The sequence below is a fragment of the Thermoascus crustaceus genome (assembly GCF_041956765.1).
Source record: "Thermoascus crustaceus strain CBS 181.67 unplaced genomic scaffold VTN00scaffold_2, whole genome shotgun sequence".
NCBI lineage: Eukaryota > Fungi > Ascomycota > Eurotiomycetes > Eurotiales > Thermoascaceae > Thermoascus > Thermoascus crustaceus.
This window is the reverse complement of record NW_027192528.1, coordinates 109,779-128,420: the sequence shown is the minus strand read 5'-3', so window position 1 is coordinate 128,420 and position 18,642 is coordinate 109,779. Positions and strand designations below refer to the sequence as shown.

The 18,642-nt window shown below is 52.2% G+C and overlaps 8 protein-coding genes across 8 annotated transcripts; 3 read left to right on the top strand and 5 right to left on the bottom strand.

Annotated features, from left to right (window-relative positions):
- Positions 1–1,464: 1,464 nt before the first annotated feature.
- Positions 1,465–3,123, top strand: VTN00DRAFT_3546 (uncharacterized protein; the record flags this gene model as incomplete). The annotated part of the gene is made up of 3 exons (XM_069429875.1): positions 1,465–1,658; positions 1,726–1,988; positions 2,045–3,123. The coding sequence occupies 3 exons, from the start codon at positions 1,465–1,467 to the stop codon at positions 3,121–3,123; spliced, it is 1,536 nt and encodes a 511-aa protein (XP_069289067.1).
- A 981-nt stretch (positions 3,124–4,104) lies between these two features.
- On the bottom strand, positions 4,105–4,951 carry VTN00DRAFT_3545 (uncharacterized protein; the record flags this gene model as incomplete). Its single annotated transcript, XM_069429874.1, has 2 exons — positions 4,105–4,894; positions 4,947–4,951. The coding sequence occupies 2 exons, from the start codon at positions 4,949–4,951 to the stop codon at positions 4,105–4,107; spliced, it is 795 nt and encodes a 264-aa protein (XP_069289066.1).
- A 705-nt stretch (positions 4,952–5,656) lies between these two features.
- On the bottom strand, positions 5,657–7,948 carry VTN00DRAFT_3544 (uncharacterized protein; the record flags this gene model as incomplete). The annotated part of the gene is made up of 5 exons (XM_069429873.1): positions 5,657–6,421; positions 6,507–6,641; positions 6,698–7,227; positions 7,541–7,709; positions 7,787–7,948. The coding sequence occupies 5 exons, from the start codon at positions 7,946–7,948 to the stop codon at positions 5,657–5,659; spliced, it is 1,761 nt and encodes a 586-aa protein (XP_069289065.1).
- Positions 7,949–9,479: 1,531 nt separating this feature from the next.
- On the bottom strand, positions 9,480–10,497 carry VTN00DRAFT_3543 (uncharacterized protein; the record flags this gene model as incomplete). Its single annotated transcript, XM_069429872.1, has 3 exons — positions 9,480–9,817; positions 9,884–10,171; positions 10,239–10,497. 3 exons carry the CDS (start codon positions 10,495–10,497, stop codon positions 9,480–9,482), a joined length of 885 nt encoding a protein of 294 aa, XP_069289064.1.
- A 2,001-nt stretch (positions 10,498–12,498) lies between these two features.
- VTN00DRAFT_3542 (uncharacterized protein) lies at positions 12,499–13,816 on the top strand (the record flags this gene model as incomplete). Its single annotated transcript, XM_069429871.1, has 4 exons — positions 12,499–12,631; positions 12,695–12,764; positions 12,913–13,261; positions 13,646–13,816. 4 exons carry the CDS (start codon positions 12,499–12,501, stop codon positions 13,814–13,816), a joined length of 723 nt encoding a protein of 240 aa, XP_069289063.1.
- Positions 13,817–14,458: 642 nt separating this feature from the next.
- Positions 14,459–16,045, bottom strand: VTN00DRAFT_3541 (uncharacterized protein; the record flags this gene model as incomplete). Its single annotated transcript, XM_069429870.1, has 2 exons — positions 14,459–14,980; positions 15,035–16,045. 2 exons carry the CDS (start codon positions 16,043–16,045, stop codon positions 14,459–14,461), a joined length of 1,533 nt encoding a protein of 510 aa, XP_069289062.1.
- Positions 16,046–17,067: 1,022 nt separating this feature from the next.
- Positions 17,068–17,772, top strand: VTN00DRAFT_3540 (uncharacterized protein; the record flags this gene model as incomplete). The annotated part of the gene is made up of 2 exons (XM_069429869.1): positions 17,068–17,253; positions 17,350–17,772. The coding sequence occupies 2 exons, from the start codon at positions 17,068–17,070 to the stop codon at positions 17,770–17,772; spliced, it is 609 nt and encodes a 202-aa protein (XP_069289061.1).
- A 273-nt stretch (positions 17,773–18,045) lies between these two features.
- VTN00DRAFT_3539 (uncharacterized protein) lies at positions 18,046–18,642 on the bottom strand (the record flags this gene model as incomplete). The annotated part of the gene is made up of 2 exons (XM_069429867.1): positions 18,046–18,095; positions 18,201–18,642. 2 exons carry the CDS (start codon positions 18,640–18,642, stop codon positions 18,046–18,048), a joined length of 492 nt encoding a protein of 163 aa, XP_069289060.1.

Here is an 18,642-nt window from a genome sequence, read left to right as displayed (position 1 = left end):
CCACATAATCTTCTTTACTTGGCCCACACCGAGCCGAGGTGTTCCCGGCGTACCGTACGCCGTGTCTATGCGCCATGTGGTGAACGCCAGCCATGTGTCGCATGTTATGCAGAGCACATATTCACACAATATGAAATCGCGTGGAGATGCCCGTTTTACATAATGGTGGTCCCGCGGGGGCGCTCTGGTTGGGGTGCGGAGATGTGCACAGACTCGGGTCTTATTCGGGGTTGGCAGCGTATACGGGGCCCCAGGTTACTCCAGGTTCCAGATACCGAGGACCAACTCCACATGGCGCCGGATCTAGCAACCCGGACTTCTGGCGAGATCAACCCCTTCATCCCACGCCTCGAAACGTGCGTGGGGGTCCATGGCCGGCGAATGTGCGAGTGGCGCCTGATCTGCTTTTCGAAACGTGTTCCCATGAAAGCGGCTCCTCCACTGGTTTGTAGAGAAAGGCGCGATTTCTGCTAGAAGCTCTACAGACCTTCACGGCAGCCTGCAGTCATCTCCTGGTCCACCCAATGCTACCCAAGACGGGGATTCGCGAGGCGGTCACACTGCCGAGGCCAGAATATCAAGCTGATCCCCCCCTCCCCCCCCAACAACTCCAGGACGGACCGCGGCATTCACAACGGCATCGGACTTGCTCCGGAAAGGGAAGATCAACAGACAAGATTATACCAAGCTCGGAAAGTATGACGGCATCAAAGCGCACACGGGGAGATTCCCGGGGAGAAGCTGGGGTCGCGACCTCGCGCGGAATGGACAGAGTGAGGAATACGGGCCCATCCACCGACGCTCAGCCGCCCAGGGAATCAAATCACTCGAATCATAGTCGATCCCGCGGCGCTTTAGCCTTTTACCCTGAACGATCACTCACAGAAACAGCATGGACTCGGCGGAGTTTGATGTCTCACTTTGCCGACATTGGCTGCTGGTTTCCGCGATACCCCGCAAGACTTCTCGTGGAAAGAGCACGGAGATCATCTGGAGAAGTACTGTGGTAGGGATCGGTGGAATTCCGTGGTGATTTAGAGGGATTTAGTGACTTTGGTCTTGATGCTGCCTTTGAGAATCACCACGGACCATCTTTACCGCCTTCTATATCTGATACCAAGTTAACCAGCTTTTCAAGAAATAAGTCTTCATAGACTGAATATTTCTGTCTATAAACTAATAAGAGTCTCTTTTCCAGGGTCAAAAGGGCTGTTAATCAGTTTTAGGGGCTGCGTAAGCACTTTCTGCTTGTCGAAAGAACTTGGGCGGTAGGTAAGATTCAAAAGCAGCATCAAAACACCAGATCAGCATTGGCCACCTGCGGGTCGCACCAGGAAATCCCGCCGGCCCCTACCCCAGGACCGTGTGGAGGAACATAAAAGAGATGCCATCCCGGGGCCCCGGATTCGAGGAAGCACTACTCACCCCGTTTCTCCTGTTTCTTTCTGCACCAATCTATTCACCATGGCGGGTGGCGAGCTCTTCATCAAGGACACTGAGGCGATGGGGGACAAGGCGGAGCTGGCGCACGAGGAAGTTGTGCAGATCGTAGCGCTGACGGAGGAGGAGAAAGTCCTCGAGAGGAAGCTGCGCATACGCATCGATGCGCTAATTATGCCGCTGGTGATCCTGGTCTACCTAATGAACTACATTGACCGGTACGTGCCATGCCGCGTCTGTTCTCGCCTCTCCCAGACATCACCTATTCCTTGCTGACGAACCTAGAAACAACTACGCAGCGGCCCGTCTGCAGGGTCTGGAGGAGGACCTCTCGCTGTCGGACTCGGATTATCAGACCGGCCTGTCGATCCTGTTTGTTGCCTATATCCTCATGCAGGTCCCGTCCAACATGCTTCTCAACTACGTCGGCCGGCCATCTTTATACTTAGGCTTCTTCGTCTGCGCCTGGGGGCTGGTCTCCGCGCTGACGAGCCAGGTCAAGAGCTATGGTGGAATCGTTGCATGTCGTTTTATCCTAGGTCTCGTCGGTATGTATGCTAGAGTCATATGATGGTTTCTTTCGGCCAGCTGACATTTTCTGCAGAGGCACCTTTCTTCGCCGGTGTTCTGTTCTACCTGTCCAAGTGGTACACAAAGAAGGAGCTGGCTCTCCGGATGAGTATCTTCTACGCGGGCTCGCTGCTCAGCGGCGCATTCGGTAACCTTATTGCTGCCGGTATTCTCAATGGGCTGGCAGGCCACCGCGGAATTTCGGCGTGGCAGTGGCTGTACATCATTGAGGGTGCCATTACCTGCGCCATCGGGCTGGTCATCTGCTTCGTGCTACCCGACTTTCCGGATACTTGGCGGCTGCTGTCGCCCGAGATGAAGCAGATAGCAAACCGCCGGCTCGCCATCGATGCTGCTGAGGCTGATGTCGACGAAGCCGGTGGCATGAGCCAGGTCCGGGGGATGAAGCTGGCCTTCACCGACGCGAAGACGTATATTCTGGCCATCGCCTACATGGCCATCACGGGAGCCAGCGGCTTCCAGAATTACTTCCCCACGCTGACCAAGACGCTGGGCTACAGCGAGATCGTCTCCCTGCTGCTGGTGGCGCCGCCGTACATTTTCATGGTCGTCTGGAGCCTGATCCACTCGCACTTCTCCGACCGGTTCGGCAACCGCTTCTGGTTCTTTACGTACCCGATCCCCATCACCATCGTCGGCTTCATCGTCTTCATGACCACCTCCAGCTTCGGTCCGCGCTACTTCTCCTTCTTCCTCATGATCTTCGTCTTCACCATGAACGGCACCTTGTACTCGTGGATCGCCAACGCCATCCCCCGCCCGCCCGCCAAACGCGCCGTCGCTTACGCCTTCATCAACTCCATCGGCAACTCCGCCAGTATCTGGACCCCTTACACCTACCGCGACCAGGAGACGCCGTACTACCGCACCGCCATGGGCGTGTGCATCGCGCTGCAGGTCCTCGCCGCCATCTGCGCCATCACGCTCCGCCTGCTCCTGCAGCACCAGAACCGTCAGCTGGAGCGCCTGGAGAACGAGGACATCACGCTGACGGAGAAGGAGATACGCAAGCTGAGAAAGACGGCCGAGCTCGAGGGCATCGATATCGCTGCCGCGAGACGGTTGCAGAAGGGATTCCGGTATATGCTGTAATGTGTATTCAGCATGGAGGAATTCGCTTTCCTTTTTTTGTATGTATGTATGTAGCTTCTTACGTCCATATATTATGCCCGATACGCCCCCCCTCAAACTGAATTGAACTGAGAGTATTCCCTTGATTTTCCAAGTTTTACATCTGTAGAGGATATGTAATGTCTACTCATCTTTCGCTTTGATTCGCTTCATGCATCGTATCGGAATTGTGATGCAGTGTACGTACGGTCACTGCTCCTGAGGAGCCTTTATATTGTACTGTACTGTACTGTACACTGTACATACTATTTGAATCTATATATTCTATTTCACATCTAAGTGTCTTAAGTGTCTTTCTATCCGTCATACGACCCACATCCATATCTATCTATCTCTCTGTATACATCGATGAAAAAATTCTATCTGTGGACTGTAGAGTAGAGTAGGGAAATGGGGTATGTGGGTAGGTTTCATTGCATGAGCATAGGGATATATATATTATACAACATAGCACAGCTAAGAAACATGACATGAGAAGATGAGATGGAGATGAAATTAATACGGTGCATGCATACCACGAGTAAAGTACAGTACTTCACTTAACGGACAAAGATCAGTATATGGATAAGGGGGTATGAGATTGGATATATAGCTATCTATCTGTCAGGTATCTATCTCTCTACTCTTGTAGGTTTGTGGTTCTCTTCCAGGTTGGAACAACAGTATTTACCAATCTGGGTAGACAGTTAAATGATCATACCGTGGACTGATTAATGATCTCTGTGTATTGGAGTCCAGCTTCTCAGTTTATGTGCATTTTATGGTCCCGATCCTGTCCTGTGAGTTTCTTTGCAAGTTAAGATTCCGGTTGCAGTACTGTTATTATTACCGGCTGATGTATATACATACACTAGATTATATCTATGACACATACAACATATACGTATATACACATTAAATATTAACACCCGAAACCATCGTAGATAGCTCACATCATGGAAGTCATGCCCGCAGTGGCAACCCAACGACGCATGGAAACGGCCTGTCGTGCTGCGAGTCGAGCGCATTGCGGACAATGTTCCACGCGTTCAGATCGTACGAAGGGGCGGCGTGCCTGGCAGGGTCAATTTCGCAAAAGTCCTGGATGTAGACGTTCCACACGCCCGGCTCCCGCACAAACGCCGTCTCGGACGGTACGATGATCTGGTCGTCGCGCGAGACGAGCACCGTCACCTGGTTGCCAGGCTGCGCGATCGGCTGGCCGTCGTTCAGGCGCCGCACCGCGGTGCCATTGGTGGCCAGGTCGTTCCAGGCCTTGGAGCAGAAAGGGTCCCGGTTCGTGTCGCCTATCGCTCCGGTCAGGTTGCAGTGGCCGGTTGCGAGTTTGTAGAGGCCGGTGGGCTTTATGCCTCGCGTGGGCGGTGAGATGGCAACGACTTTGTCGACGAGCGGCGCGACGCCCTCGAATTTGGGCACGTATAGCGCCTGGAATACGCCCTCCGAGTGGCCGACCAGGTCGACTTTGCTGGCGCCAGTTTTGCTTTGTACCTCGCGGATGAAGGCCGCGATCTCTACGGCCGACTCGTTAATGGGTTTCAGTCCACCATTAGGGAGGAGGCCTGGGTAAGCACCGTAGTCGATCGCGAAGGTGCAGTAGCCGTAGTACTTGAGGTACGCGTAGAAGCCGAGCATATAATCGTACCAGTGAGCGCCGAGGCCGTGGAGCAGGACGACAGGGTTGGGATGGGCGTCACTGCGGCAGGAGAAGTCATTCTGAGAGAACGCAGACGCGCTGCCGAGCACAGGAGAGGGTGAGGAGGAACGAGGGAAAAAATGTGAAGAACCTCATCGTGACGGCCGGAACCAGGGCCAGGACACAGAAAGTCTGCTTCACCTGGGGCCAGAAAGGGAGCAGGTGTTTGCCTATATGTATGGAGTATTGTACAGCATCGCGGATTCCTTGCAGAGTTCTCGATCTTAAAAAGATCCGCACGGACCACGCGGCTGAGAGCCTGAGGCTAAGTGACTATTGAAGCTTCACAAGGAGCACCTAAGAGAGGAATGGGCGTGGAGCCATAGAAGAGTTTGGTCCATATAGCGTGCCGCTAGGGCAGTTGCGGGGAGCAGCTTGCAGATCCCTATTCCAGATATCGTCTAGCCTGAGATCTGCTAATTGGATCCGAAGGCGCCGCTGAGATTGCAGAGCTCAGGAGTCAGATCGATGCGGCGCTCGTAGGATGTTAAGGTGCAAGATACCAGATGGTCCATGGAGTGTCCTAGAGGCGTGTTTTCCGATTCATCTGATGCAATGCTCTCACTCTAGACGAGTCTAAAAAATTGTTGCTGTAGTCTGCTAATCTTTGAACCTGCAGCCCATACTGAAGTTATGATTAGTGTCGTTACTGTCGTTGTCATGGTCATGTGGGCACATCTGCCCATCATGGAATCCACATGTCCATCAAGCGGTCCCTGTCCACCAGGTGACTTGGAGACATGGAACGGCTCCATAATATTCATATATGATTAATCGGAGAATTATCCACCTGTCAATGCGCTACTGGTGCGGGGGAGAGTCTCCTCGAGGCGGCGAGCCTGACCGCGGTGAGATATCTGGCATGCCAGACCCCCACAGCCCTAGGGAGTGGCGCTTCTCAACGAGGCGGAACATCTCCATCATGAACTCCCGCTCCACGCCGTTCTCAGGCAGTGCCTCCCATGCGACGCGGACCGCAAGCGCCAGCCGGTTGATCATATTACCGGGCGAGTTGCGAAGGTAATACTCTAAACTACGGCAGATGTTACATGCCAGCATGTACTGCTCCGCCGGAGTTACCGCGCCTTTCGGGCGCGTGTCCACCGACGAGAGAATCAGTCGCGTGGCATAGTAGAAGCACATGGTTTGCGCCAGGCGCAGGTCTGGATAGACGATCGTCCTGGGCTGGATGATCTGCATGGTCCGGAGGTCGCGGCAGCGAAACACGGGGAAGGAATCGTCGCCCTGCGAGTCCACCTCGCGGGGTGCCCCGTTGGGATAGTTGTCCACCCAGGCCTTCTTCCACTGGAGGAACCGGTAGGTGAGGTCGGCCACGCCGTTCCAGAGCATCGTCTGCTTGGCTGTCATCTCGCCTGCACCCAACACGGATGACTCTTGGGCCGCCTGGAACTCGTCGTACTGGGCCAGCAGCTCTGGGATCTCGACCACAAGGTCGAGCAAGTGGTGCATGATATCTTTGGGCGTCGTGCCCGCGGACCAGGGGATCGTTTTCCATTCCTCCTGGGCAAAGAATGACGGGGTTCGGGTGACCAATGCGGCTCCAACCTGAGCTGGTCAGCACAACTATCAAGAAACAGGAAGCAGAGCAAAAGAAATGGGAGAGCAAGAAACAACGGTAAACACCACATACCCAGTACGGCCGCAGCTCAGTGAACAATAGATGCTCCACGCCGTACATATGGTTCTCCGGCCCACGGTGCTCCAGCAACTTCATCGCCCCCATAACATGGGCAGCGATGGATCCAGGGGTCGTCCGTTCGATGCTCTGTCAGTTTCACTATCAGTTAGTCAGCTTCATCACAGGAATCTGCCTCCGCTCACCTCAAAGGCCATCAGCAAGGTCACTATCACGAGCGTCGATTCGGCACGGCTGCGCTCCGGGTCCATCAGAGCCGCCTGCAGTGATCGCAGGACCTTCGGGTACAGCCGGAAACCTGACACCTCGATCCGCTTGTCCTGGATGGAGCGGCCAAAGAATGTGACCGATACGGCCTCGAAGGCATCTGAGATCTGGGGAGAGAACATCCGGATGTCGGCGGCGGCCCGAATGGCCCCGGCCCGCCCGTCATTTATGTCGACCTGGGGGCTAAAAACGTCGACAAACCGTTCTATAAAAATATCGAGGGCGGGACGCTGCGAATTGAATCGGGATAGCGGGCCACATGAGAAGTCATGGTCACCATCTGTAAACAGCTGCCACTCAGACTTCCAATCTAGCGGGCCACCGTTAAAATTGTAGCCGTAGCTGGGGTCGTCAAAGGCGCTCTCTGCAGCGGGAGTCCTAGGACGCAGGGCCAAATGTATGTTTTGCGGGGATGCAGATCTGCCCTTCGAGTCGGTTTCATCGTAATCTGTACGTATCCGATCCGCATCAGAAACTAGCACGGCCCGAACAGGGAACAAGAATACTTGCCTGGTGACTCCCTCTTCCCAACTGAGGGTAGTGCTCGCCTCCCTGTAGAGCCGTGCGCCGCTCGGATGCGCGATACGATGTCATCAACGACGTCCAGCGGTGCAGACCGGATGGAGTCGAAGAGACGCTCCAACTGGAGCAGTCGATCCTGATTTTGGGGGCGGTATCCTAGATATACCGTGCATAAGCCCGGCGCACTGATAACAATATGCAGGCACAGTGATGACGATTGTACAGAGGATCCGTCTTACCTTGCCTGTCTATCCGGGCCCGCAGCTCCTTGATCTCGGCCCTCAGCTTCCGGATCTCCTCCGACTGGCTGATCGGCTGGCACTCATCGTCCGAGATAGGCTGGTCATAGACACACTTTGACGGATGGCCATGAGCGCAGCAAGCATGACACGGCTGCACGCGATCGCACTGTGGATCTCTGTCTCAGCGTCCGGGGATCATCTCATCGTCGTACTTCTGGTCGATATCTGCGCGGTCGAACGCACCTTGACCTTGCGCAGGCGACACACTCTGCAGGACCGTGGTTGGCGGTTGGCAGGCCTCTTCGTGGGCGGCTCGACGGGGAACGTTTTTGCTACGGCGTCTTTGAGTTCCTGGCCCTCCCCGGCAGCCGTGGGATCCGGATTTAGCACCATGTCCAAGACCATGGAAAGATGGGCGGCGCGCTACTGGGCGGGAGATGATCTCAGCGGCGTGCAGGTTCGAGGAGTCTAGGGCCAGATTTCATCTGCCAGGCGTTATGCTCATGGCGCTCATGGCCAACAGGACGACGGGGTTTTTGGGGATGAGATCTCGGAGAAGCTCGCAGAGATCTCATCCCGGTTTTTAGCTGGTGCTCTATGCTGATGGAGCTCAACTACCCCCCTTGCCTGGGCAGGGTCCACCTACCCACGATCTGGACTGACGTCTGCAAAACCGTTGGGCCGGCCCGTGTCAGTTGTGCTAAGAGTCGACTAAACGCTGCGGCGGTATGACCGGTCGTCAACGGTGCGGACCCGGTGCTGGGGATGATGCTCTTTATAGGGCAACGACCGAAGCCTGTGTGTGGCGTAGCTGAACTCGACTGCCGTTTTTCGGAGCCATCATCAAGAACAAAAAGGTCGTTGGCCACATCGATTGGAGGCGTCGGAGCCTCACTCAAGTCGCCTCTCCTCTCTCCTGGCAGAGTGGAGGCGCCCAAAGCCGCCAAAACAAGGGGCTTCGCTCATGCTGCCTTGGGATTGGAGAAGGCGGCGACGATCTCGTTCCACTCCGTTATCGACCCTCGGGGTCCCGTTGGCGATGAGTTGTATGAACAACGCGATATATGTGACTGTGTGAGCGCAGCGTGGTACGCAGAGACCAGAATAAAGGACGAAAATAGGCGTGCTGAGGAGGAAGATCTCCAGAGAGCAGACGTCGAAAGTCGTGGTGTTTTGGTGCTTGAGGCGGCTAGGGTTAGCCCTACCCCGGATACCCGATCGCATCCAGAGAAATGCTGTCCTTTTCTCCTACACAGAGGTATTATACGGTCAGTTTATTGCTATGTATGCACAGCGCAAGCCGTTAATGAATTTATGCACCTGTCAGGGGTTTTCCGAGATAACAAGGACTTGCTAATACTGTAGTCCTGATTAGCAGAAGAATTGGTCAATCAAAGTAATACTGCGAACACGAGTGCACTCTCACCTGGTTTCTAGATACACATCGCTTGGCAGCTAGGTAGAATGGTACTTGTTAGCTGAAATTCACCAAGTAGAATTATTGCAGAAAAGATTGTTAGTACACAGTAGATAGATAGCAGGGCGACTGTTGGGGCCGTTTCTATTTTTTGCTGCGCCGGTTTAGCTCTTTTCTCCAAAACCCTCGGACAAGATGTCAACACTAGACATAAGCAACATGTCGATTGCAGGTTCAGTTCCAATCGAGCCATTTCTGTCGCTTTGTGTTCCTGTTCCCTTCTAGTCATAGCATCGAACGCGGCTGGGGAAATATATATATATATATATATATATCGGAAGTGACTGTCGTAGCTGGACATGTAAGGGATTTAAATTATCATTACTACTGTCATTATTCTCGATGAAATAAGATGACCTTCAAAGCGCCCGTGGAAGCTGCATCCATTAATACAGTTAGTATGCTTACCTATGTCCGAAGCATTATACTGAGCATAAGCACCTTTTCATACCTTCTAGATCAAAACAGCAAGAACAGAACCCCCAAAGCAACAGTTCCTCCAACAAGCGCACTAGATACGCGAGAGCTGATACTCGCGCCGCCGGGATGTCGAGCTCCCTTCGCCACGTTGCGCGGCCGCACGCACGTCAAGCTGCGCGTTTCTCCCGGATTATCTGCCACGACTTGGGTGCCATTGGGGCCACCAAACGCGATCAACAGAACTGGCGTGAAGCTCACGATGAACTTGTCGTATGCGCCTAGCACTGTGCCTAGGTGTGCTGCGTCACCGCTGACTGATTTTACGGGGAACGGTTGCGAGCCGTGGACGCCGCAGAAGGAGGATTGTTCGAGGAGAGCTACAGACATTAGCATGCGTCCAAGCAAAGGTATGGACATATATCAATATAGGTCGTCGTTCGTACCTTCTGAGATCGACTCGTTTAGGACCGAAGAGATCCCTCCGCACGACCGTGGAATGACAATCTCACTGCTGAGGGCCCTGCACATCTCCCTGTCTGTGCGATTTGTTTTGGCCTGGTCCAGGATCGCGTTTCCCAGCGCTGCCTTGAGATCTCCAATGCAGGTAGGGCTGAAAGCCGTCGCGCAGTCGCCAGTGTCGCCCTGCATCTGTGCAATCAGGCTATCATTGCCAATACCTCCGGTAAAGGCTAACGCGCAGAGCGGATACGGTGCCGTACAGATTGAATAACCTATACACAGTGCTCCGTTGTTCAGCGGTGCTCAAACGGTAGCAATCAACATAGTGTAACTACGTACCCTGCGCATCAGCGAGCCAGATATCCTCCGAAACGGTGTACTGCAGATCCGTGACTTTGGGGGAGCTGGGGATCCGTTCTGAACCATATACCACACCGACGTTGAGCTCGAAATCAGTCGGCTGGTACGCGTTGGTTTCGGGATTCCACACGCTGATGGTCGTGTCATGATAGTCGGTTGCATTCCATGCGGCTGTCGACCCAGCCGTGGCAAGGAGGAGCAGGCACAGACTAGCTGGTCTGGTTGAGAGCGACATCATGATCGTTGTGGGTGAAGGAATCCACCCAATATTAGACTGTATGGTAGTACATGTACATACGGGAGATCAGCAAAATTAGAGCGGGGACATGAGCTGCAGGAAAACCGCCTTACTTATGGAGATCACTGGAGGACTCCCAGTCTTGGGGAAAACTTGGAAATTGCGATAAGACGCTACATCTAAGGGCAACATGCTGGTCGAGGGGCCAATGATCCGTGACATCCCAGCTAGTAAGAAAAGCTTGGCTTGAAAGAGGTAGTATTCAGGGGAACAAGCGTTCAAGCCAAGGGCCAGAAACTGTTGGTACCGTTATCATCTTCTTGCAAGTAAGCGATTGACCAGCTGGAGGCGGTCTCCGTAAGAACGATGGGTATATCAACAAGGCGCCCAGCGGTAATGCGGCTATGTAACGATTATGAGCGCTTTGCACCATAGAGGGTACCTAATTTAATGTAGGTATCCGCCTCTGAAACATCACGGTAAGCGGTCAGGACTGGAGGTGTGGCATGGTCTGGTTAGCCAGGATTCAGGGGCACTCCGTGCTATCAAAAATCTGCATGATCCCTGATGGTCGCCTAAATCCATGGCCGATAAGCAGAGGAATCACAACGGCCTTCAGGATGAGAGCCTGCGTTAGCTGAATTATGATCAGCATGGCATATCTAATCAGGAGATAGAAGCTTACCAAGTGGTCTTTCCATCAGCCTTATGACTCTGAACCACCGGGGGTGATGGTTCTTGACGGCGCTGTCAGGGATAGAGGGCATAGGCCTGTTTCAAACCCCGCTATGTTGCTATAAATGGCATCTCGCTCACAAGACCACTGTATTGTCTTGAGAACACAGTGACTACAGAAGCAAAAGATGAGACACTGGCCAACATGCTTACTCTAGTCACTTCGGTGCCTTCGGTCGGATTATTCCGGGCAGGTATGAGAGCTACTTCAGCGCAACGAGCTCCAGGTTTGAAATTAGCAAAGAGCGAACAACAGGCTCAAATAACGAAATTGAAATACGATCCATTATTCATACCAGTCATTGTCAACCTGCTGCAGAGCTCTGCACTGCTCGTTCTTTCATCATATAGTCGCGAGGGCGGATGAGTGCAGGCAGTGCTTTCAACAGCATGCCCTCCCAGTCATAAAAAAAAGAGATATTTCCAATCTTATGAAGAGATTTTATTGAGAAGATTCAAATATTCCAGTTATGCTGTTGTATTTCAGGATTAGCACTATGACTGATCTGTTAACTCACCTCCTTGGGCAGCTTGACAATCTCCGTCATCTACCCGCTCAGCTCCAGCCCATCTGCTCTCCACTCTGCCGCTTCTTTTCCTGTTCCTTCTCTGCCCACTGCTGGACTTTTTGATGATCAATTTCGCATACTTATTGGCCATTCCCCAATGACCTGGATGAGAAACAGATTGCCAACACTGCATGGGGTCACCACCCCCAGTTGGTCATCACGCATCTCTCCTGACCTATTTCGACCGGTGCTACATCGCTGCATCCCCTCGCGGGTCTTAACCAGTGACGGATGACTATCGGGCATTCGAGTTGGGATAGGGACATTAAAGCTGCTTATGTGTCATTCTTGCCTGTGGCGCAGAGACAAGACCCCGACCTAACATCCATCAACCACACAGGGAACAACGGGGTTGGGAGAACACAGAATCTATAAGAGCCTCCAGGACGCCATGGCATAACTGGAAATTGTGCCACATTGTGCCACCATCGGATTGCTATTATAACCGACCCCTACATGTCCTGAATATGAGGAATATAGAGCCTCCAATGACCATGTTCCTGTCAATAAGACGACCAGGAATAGAGACTCTCTGCAGACCAGTTTGGTACGTTCTTGCGGGGCAGGAGAGCAGCAGTCATCTCATCTCAATTTTGGATCTAATATGCTACAGAGAGGCAGGGGCTACAGAGTAATTCATGTAGCAATCGGCATCAGCATGAAAGTGGTTTCAACCATTTATATCCATTGGGGCGGAATGAATGCCTCTTCCTTGCTACTGCCCATCTTGTTCTGCGCTCCTGGTATAGATATTGCTATGGCGATGTTTCTTGACAACCCTTCACCCGAATACCTCGAAGAGAACCTCCAACCGACCATCTACGGGCTCTGTATTTTCTCCATTGTTCTGGATACCCTTGCTGTGGCATTGCAATTTGTCTCAAGATAATTAGGGCACGTTTGCTGGCGTTTGGATGACGGGCTTGTGGTCGCGGCCTATATATTGTGTATTCTCTTCATCGGGTGCGTCATCGGTACGTGTCTAGCAAACCAACGACGACCATGCAAATGGGCTGATGGAATCCTTTTCACATAGACGATGTGCGCTGTGGTGGGACTGGCCTTCATATGGGCCGGGTTGAGCAAATCGACCCGAAAATGCTTTCATCAGCCCCAACTATGCACTGGTCCTGCCCCTCATCTACATGGCCAGTGTCGTGCCGTCCAAGCTGGTCATCCTGAGTCTCTACTTGTCTGGCTTCACGACGGACCGGATCTGCCGTGTGCTCTGCTACGGCAGCGCAGCTATCATTATTGCTAACTGGATCGGCTGCTCCATCAGCGGATTCGTCTCGTGCGTGCCTCTCAAGCTCCTCTGGATGGGGGCTGCCAATGGGCACTGCTTCAACGTCAATGCGTGGTACCGCTGGTCTGGTTTTAGCAACATCATGACCGACCTAGTTATGCTAGTTCTGCCAACCCGGCCTGTCCTGGGACTGTATATCTCGACGCGCATGAAGGTGGGACTCTTGGTCACCTTTTTTCTAGGTAGTGTGTAAGGCTCCCTCTCGCTCTCCCTCTCGCTCTCCCTCTCGCTCTCCCTCTCGCTCTCCCTCTCGCTCTCCCTCTCGCTCTCCCTCTCCCGTTGCTCTATTCTTGGCTCAGCTCTATATTAAACGGCAATAGGGGCCTCATCTTCTCAACTATTCGCTTCGTTAAGTTCTACAAAACTGATGCGTTTACGGACTACACCTGGTCCGGTGCAGAACTCATAATATGGACGACCGTCGAGACGGATGTTTATCTCTTTGGCGCCTGTCTGCTAGCAGACCAGCCGTTGGCAAAGTTTCTCTGGCGCAAGGCGGCTCCATAAGGGGGGGATCCGGAGTACAAACACTTCCCAGGCTGATGGCGGTGGGAACCATGAGCTCGGTTCTCACAACAGGTTCCGTCGATTGAATTCGACGGACGATGAGGACTCGTTTGGGCTGGTGACTTGCACCGCCAACGGGGATGCTGTTGCAGTTGTAGCTCCTGAGCGGGTGGTGGTCAAGCATGACGTGATACCGTGGTAGAAGTGATCGCGTTGCATCTTTATCGTGTTGCCATAGCAAACTCACCTTGTATCCACTTGTGATGCGGTCGATCGATTCTAATATGTCCATAGCGAGAACATGATGGGGTTGTTGAACACGAAACGTGCATCGACCACTAGAAGTGTTTTGGGGTATCATGCCAGCTTGCTTGGAGATAGCATGCATGGGACGGATATATCTCATACTTCTTAGGAGACGCAGAAGGTGACAAAGGACTGGCTGCATGATCTGGTGGGCCATCTTGGCAATCTGCTGCGAACTGACCTGGGGCTGTTTAAAAAGCATAGTACTGCCGGCTGGCCTCGGCAGCTGCGTGATGCATGATGCCATCACCTGAAGATCGATGGGCTATATGCACGTTGGGCTGTCCTGTGGAGCGCCCAAGCGCTCAGATATGCCACTTCTTTGTAGACCTTTCAGTTTTATGTTGACATGTAACAGGAAGAGATACGGCATGGATTAAAGCTGAAGGTAGAAATAGTTGACTTCATAGATACAGGGCGGAATTGATAATTGTGCACTGACGCAGACGTTAGGGTTAATATGCATATGAAGTACGAGCGCGGAACGGTTAAGTACTATACGCAGTTCATTGAATGGTAGCAGCAGGAGAAAATCTTCTCACTTCTTCTTGAATCCCAAAGCTTCCGTGATCGTACCCAGTCCCAATCCCTCGAGCAATTTGTCGACTCCCAAACCTCCCAGCAGACCACGCACCAGTCCTCCAATCCCAAGACCATCGAGCAGACGACTGACAAGTCCCAGCACACCGCTGAGCAGCAGGCCTACAGCAGCTATGATCTGGAATAGCGGCTCCGACAGTAGGGCCCAGAGGGGGTTGATCTCTTTCTTCGCATGGGGCATGCCCACGATCCGTCTGCGACCATTGTCGATCGTCTGGGCGACCGTCTGGGTCAGTTCCTTGAGTAGATCGGCCAGACGATACTCTTCCGGCGTCGCGTCGTGGGAGGCTGCTCGCGCCTTCGTGGTGGCTGCGATTCGGCCATCAGGATCGAGGGCTCGAATTGTCCCGTTGCATTCCTGGAGCATCCGACTGGCTTCTTCGATTAGGGGCTTGACGTCTTGCACCAGCTTCTCCTCGTCAAGATCCTCCTTGGGAGTGCGGTCTGCCCGTTCAATCAGCTGCAGATGACCGTGTGAGCGTCTTCTCATTCAAAGAAGAAAGGGGGGCCTTACATCAGTGACCTGCTTGCAAATTGGCTCGACCTTGCTGAGAGTATCCTGCAAGATGTAACAAATCTTCTGCGCGATCTTCTTGTCTTCTTCTTCCTGCTTCTGCTTTTCCAGCTCTTCAGGAGATATCTGCGGCTCAGGCGGCGGCGCTTCTTCCGGCAGATTCTCCAACGGTCTGCAGACGCCGGTCTTTTCAACATATCCATTGCCGTCGATTGTCTTGCCCACTAGATTCTTGAGATCGCCCTCGGTGAGCTTGCCAACCAGGTTGCCATCTGCATCGCGGACCTCACCCTCGCGGTTGACCTTGCATCCGGACATCGGATTGATCTCTCGCTTCTCCTCGTCGGGCTCCCAGCGCTCTGCGCCGCCTATAACGTTGCCGTACTTATCAAAAATATCCCCATCTTCGTCCACGGCACGACCTTGGAGTTTCTTAGGATCGCCCTCGACCAGTTTGCCTACGATGTTACCCCCGTTGTCTTCGACGAGACCGTCCTTGTTGACGATGAGGCCGTCTAAACCGCTGAACGGGCCCTCTGGTCGAGTTTCTCGTTCGTTTTCCGGGATGATCTCGACTCGACCGATGACAGTGCCAGAATCATTCCAGATCTGGCCCTCCCTATCGACCTTCTTACCGGCGACTACTTTCGGATTACCCTGAACGACGCGAGCGATGGGCACCCCGTCCGGACCGATGACATTGCCCTGTTTGTTGACTGTCAATCCGGCTAGTCTGGACAGGTCAATCTTCTCGGCTCCCGAGCTAGACGCAGGTGCAGATACAGACACCTGGGACTGGTCCTCGATAGGCTGTTCACACCGCTCTTTTGGCGGGAACAAAGCTTCCTCCTCGTCTCCATCCTTCTCCTGCTCTTCGATCTCTCCCTCCTCTTCCTCCGAAGGACTTCTCTGCCCAACAGGCTTCGGCGGAGGACAGGACTCCCCTTCTCCTTCCAGGACGGGATCATCTGCTTTCTGCTTGGGCTTGCACGGAGTTTGTTGAGAGGCCATCTTTCCAGGTGAAGGCTTCAGTTGTGACGCAAGAGCTTTTTTAGAGAAGATCTTTCCCTTGGAGGATGGACAGGTATCCTGTGATTCTATTGCCTCTTGTGCTCGTGCTCCTGTCCCTGGAGAAAAAATTGCCCGGTTGTTGTGGATTGTTATGTGGTTCTGGACTTATCAAGAATAAAGAACTTGTGTTCACGTCAGTGTATGCACGACGAAAATATAATACAGCAGAGGAATTGATGAAGGTGACAACAAAACTAATCGTTCATGGGAATGAAAATCATCATACCACCGAAGAAAATCAGAAAGAAGACAAACGCTCAAGGGAAAATAATTTCGCCTCCTTTTTAAGGACGTGCTGAGGGCAGAGACTACTTCTGACTCTCTGTTTGCAGACAGGAAGCGCGTTCCCAGAAACCTATAGAAGACAAAACTCAAAGATCACTGTTAGGGTTGTGCCATGACTTCATCAAAGATAGCCATGCAGCCACGCGATAATCTCTGTAACGGTTGACACGCTAATATGGAGGATGTTATATAGAGGATGGGAATACAGCATGTGGCAATCAATATCCGTCACTATAGGTCGGTACGTGAACTTAGGAAGATAGGCTAGTCTGCAGAGAAGGAGGAGGAGGTAGGTGAGACAGATGATCTATGCCAAGGATTGATCTGTTACACAACGAAGAGTATATACCTTTGTTAGTAGTATACAAGAGGTACATGTGTGCGTACTTGTATATTTACTACAGAGTAATCCATGTCATCATCCTCTGTTTTGACGCATGTGGCTTGGCTTTAACCATGACATCACATATATCTGGGAAAGTATGACACAGTGACTATACTAGATCAATAATTAATGAATTAACAGTGGATAATAATATGACGAGATGGATGGGTGATAGAGGACTACAGTTAACTAAGGCACTTCTTTGACTTGCTCATCCTGATGTCAATCGAGCTCAATGACATCTCCCATAATAATTCCAAAATCCAAAAAATCTGACAGATGAGAACTTGACATGGTTATCGGTCTCCTCTCCATCATAGCTATCCCTACCGTGACGGGCGTTGCGCTAGGGACGCGCGAGCAGCGGAGAGAGAATATGCGCAAAGCTGATGAGAGGCGTATGGCCAGATTTTACATTGATATCTCTTGCGAAGTGAAGGAATTGCGTGGACGAAGGGTGGTGTTGAGGGATAATAAGGTATATTTGTTCTTTTTATTGCTGTTCTCTGTACAACATGACTCTACAAGCTTAGAGATCAGAACCATTCTGCTGATACCTACTGTTATTCTACAGGTCTACCTCGACCATCCGCAGCCCTCAATGCGAAAGACTCCCGCACATAGCGCCCAGGCCTTCTTCATCGGCTATCCAGATAACGAACGAGACAGAGGCGACGGCCTTGTGAGCACCGTCTCGGACGACCCGCCCATGCTGAACTGGATCTACGTCGACAAGGACCGGTTGGACCTGAGATACGGCAATCGCACGCAGAGCATCGACCATATTGTTGGTCCCTGGGACTGGACTGAGGATGGGAAGAGAGTGACAATTGAGGGTCAGGAGCGCTTTATGGCTGTGAAAGAGGAAGAGGGTATCTGGGCGCTGTATTATGATCGCCATGGGGATGCATTGGCCAGTGTTGTGGAAGCAGGTAAGGCAGTGGTGGAAATCGCTTTATACAGGCGTGTGATAGAAGAGATTGCAGGGAATAATTGATAATAATCAGGCTCAAAACTGGCTTCTGTGAAAATAAATTGACAAGTATATAGCTAGCCTCAGTAAATAAGTGCAAGGTGGAAGACGAAGAGCACCTTATAACAATGAACAGTAAATGAGAGACATAAATTCACATTAAAATCGTCATTGTAAAGAAAGATGCAGACCAAATATAAAGGATCCGCTGGAAAATCTAGCAGGCGAAGTCGCTCAACTGAATATTACAACTAAAGAACAGATAGATTCCAATCTTCGCATCACAAAACATGTCCTTCAATGAAGCATGATAAGAGGATCGACTCGGTTTCGACGCATTTTAGTTCCTGCAATTGACTGGTTAGCCTCTGCTCACTATTGAAAGGAAATATAACTGTAATGAAGATCATAACCACAGGGATAGACGAACAATAATCCTATCGTCAAATCACCATGAAGCTTGGCCTTCAACTGAACTTCCACGTCGAGGTTCAGATCCAGCCGCAAGCGCAGATGCTCCTCCTGCTTATGTCCACCCTCCCCTCGACGTTGGACCTCACCGCCAGCATCGTCTTGGACAACCTGACGGTTCCGGTTCGGCCTCTGGACCTGTCTAGTGTCGCGTGGTTGCTGATCGCCGAAGTCGATGTCTTCTGTGTCTTGGTCTGAATCTTGGTATCGTGTTCGTGCCTGGCGGCTTTGTTTCTGTGCCGGTTGAGGCTCTGGTTCCATTCCCGACTCTGGTTCGTCGTTCTGAATGCTGTTCGATTGTTCGCTATCTGACTGCGCTTTGCGCTGCTTCGAGTTGAGCTGAGAAGGCCTCTGTTTCTGTGCTGGATTGGATGGGCTAGCGGTGGTATCTTGGGGGACGTCAGGGTGGACTTGTTCAGACAT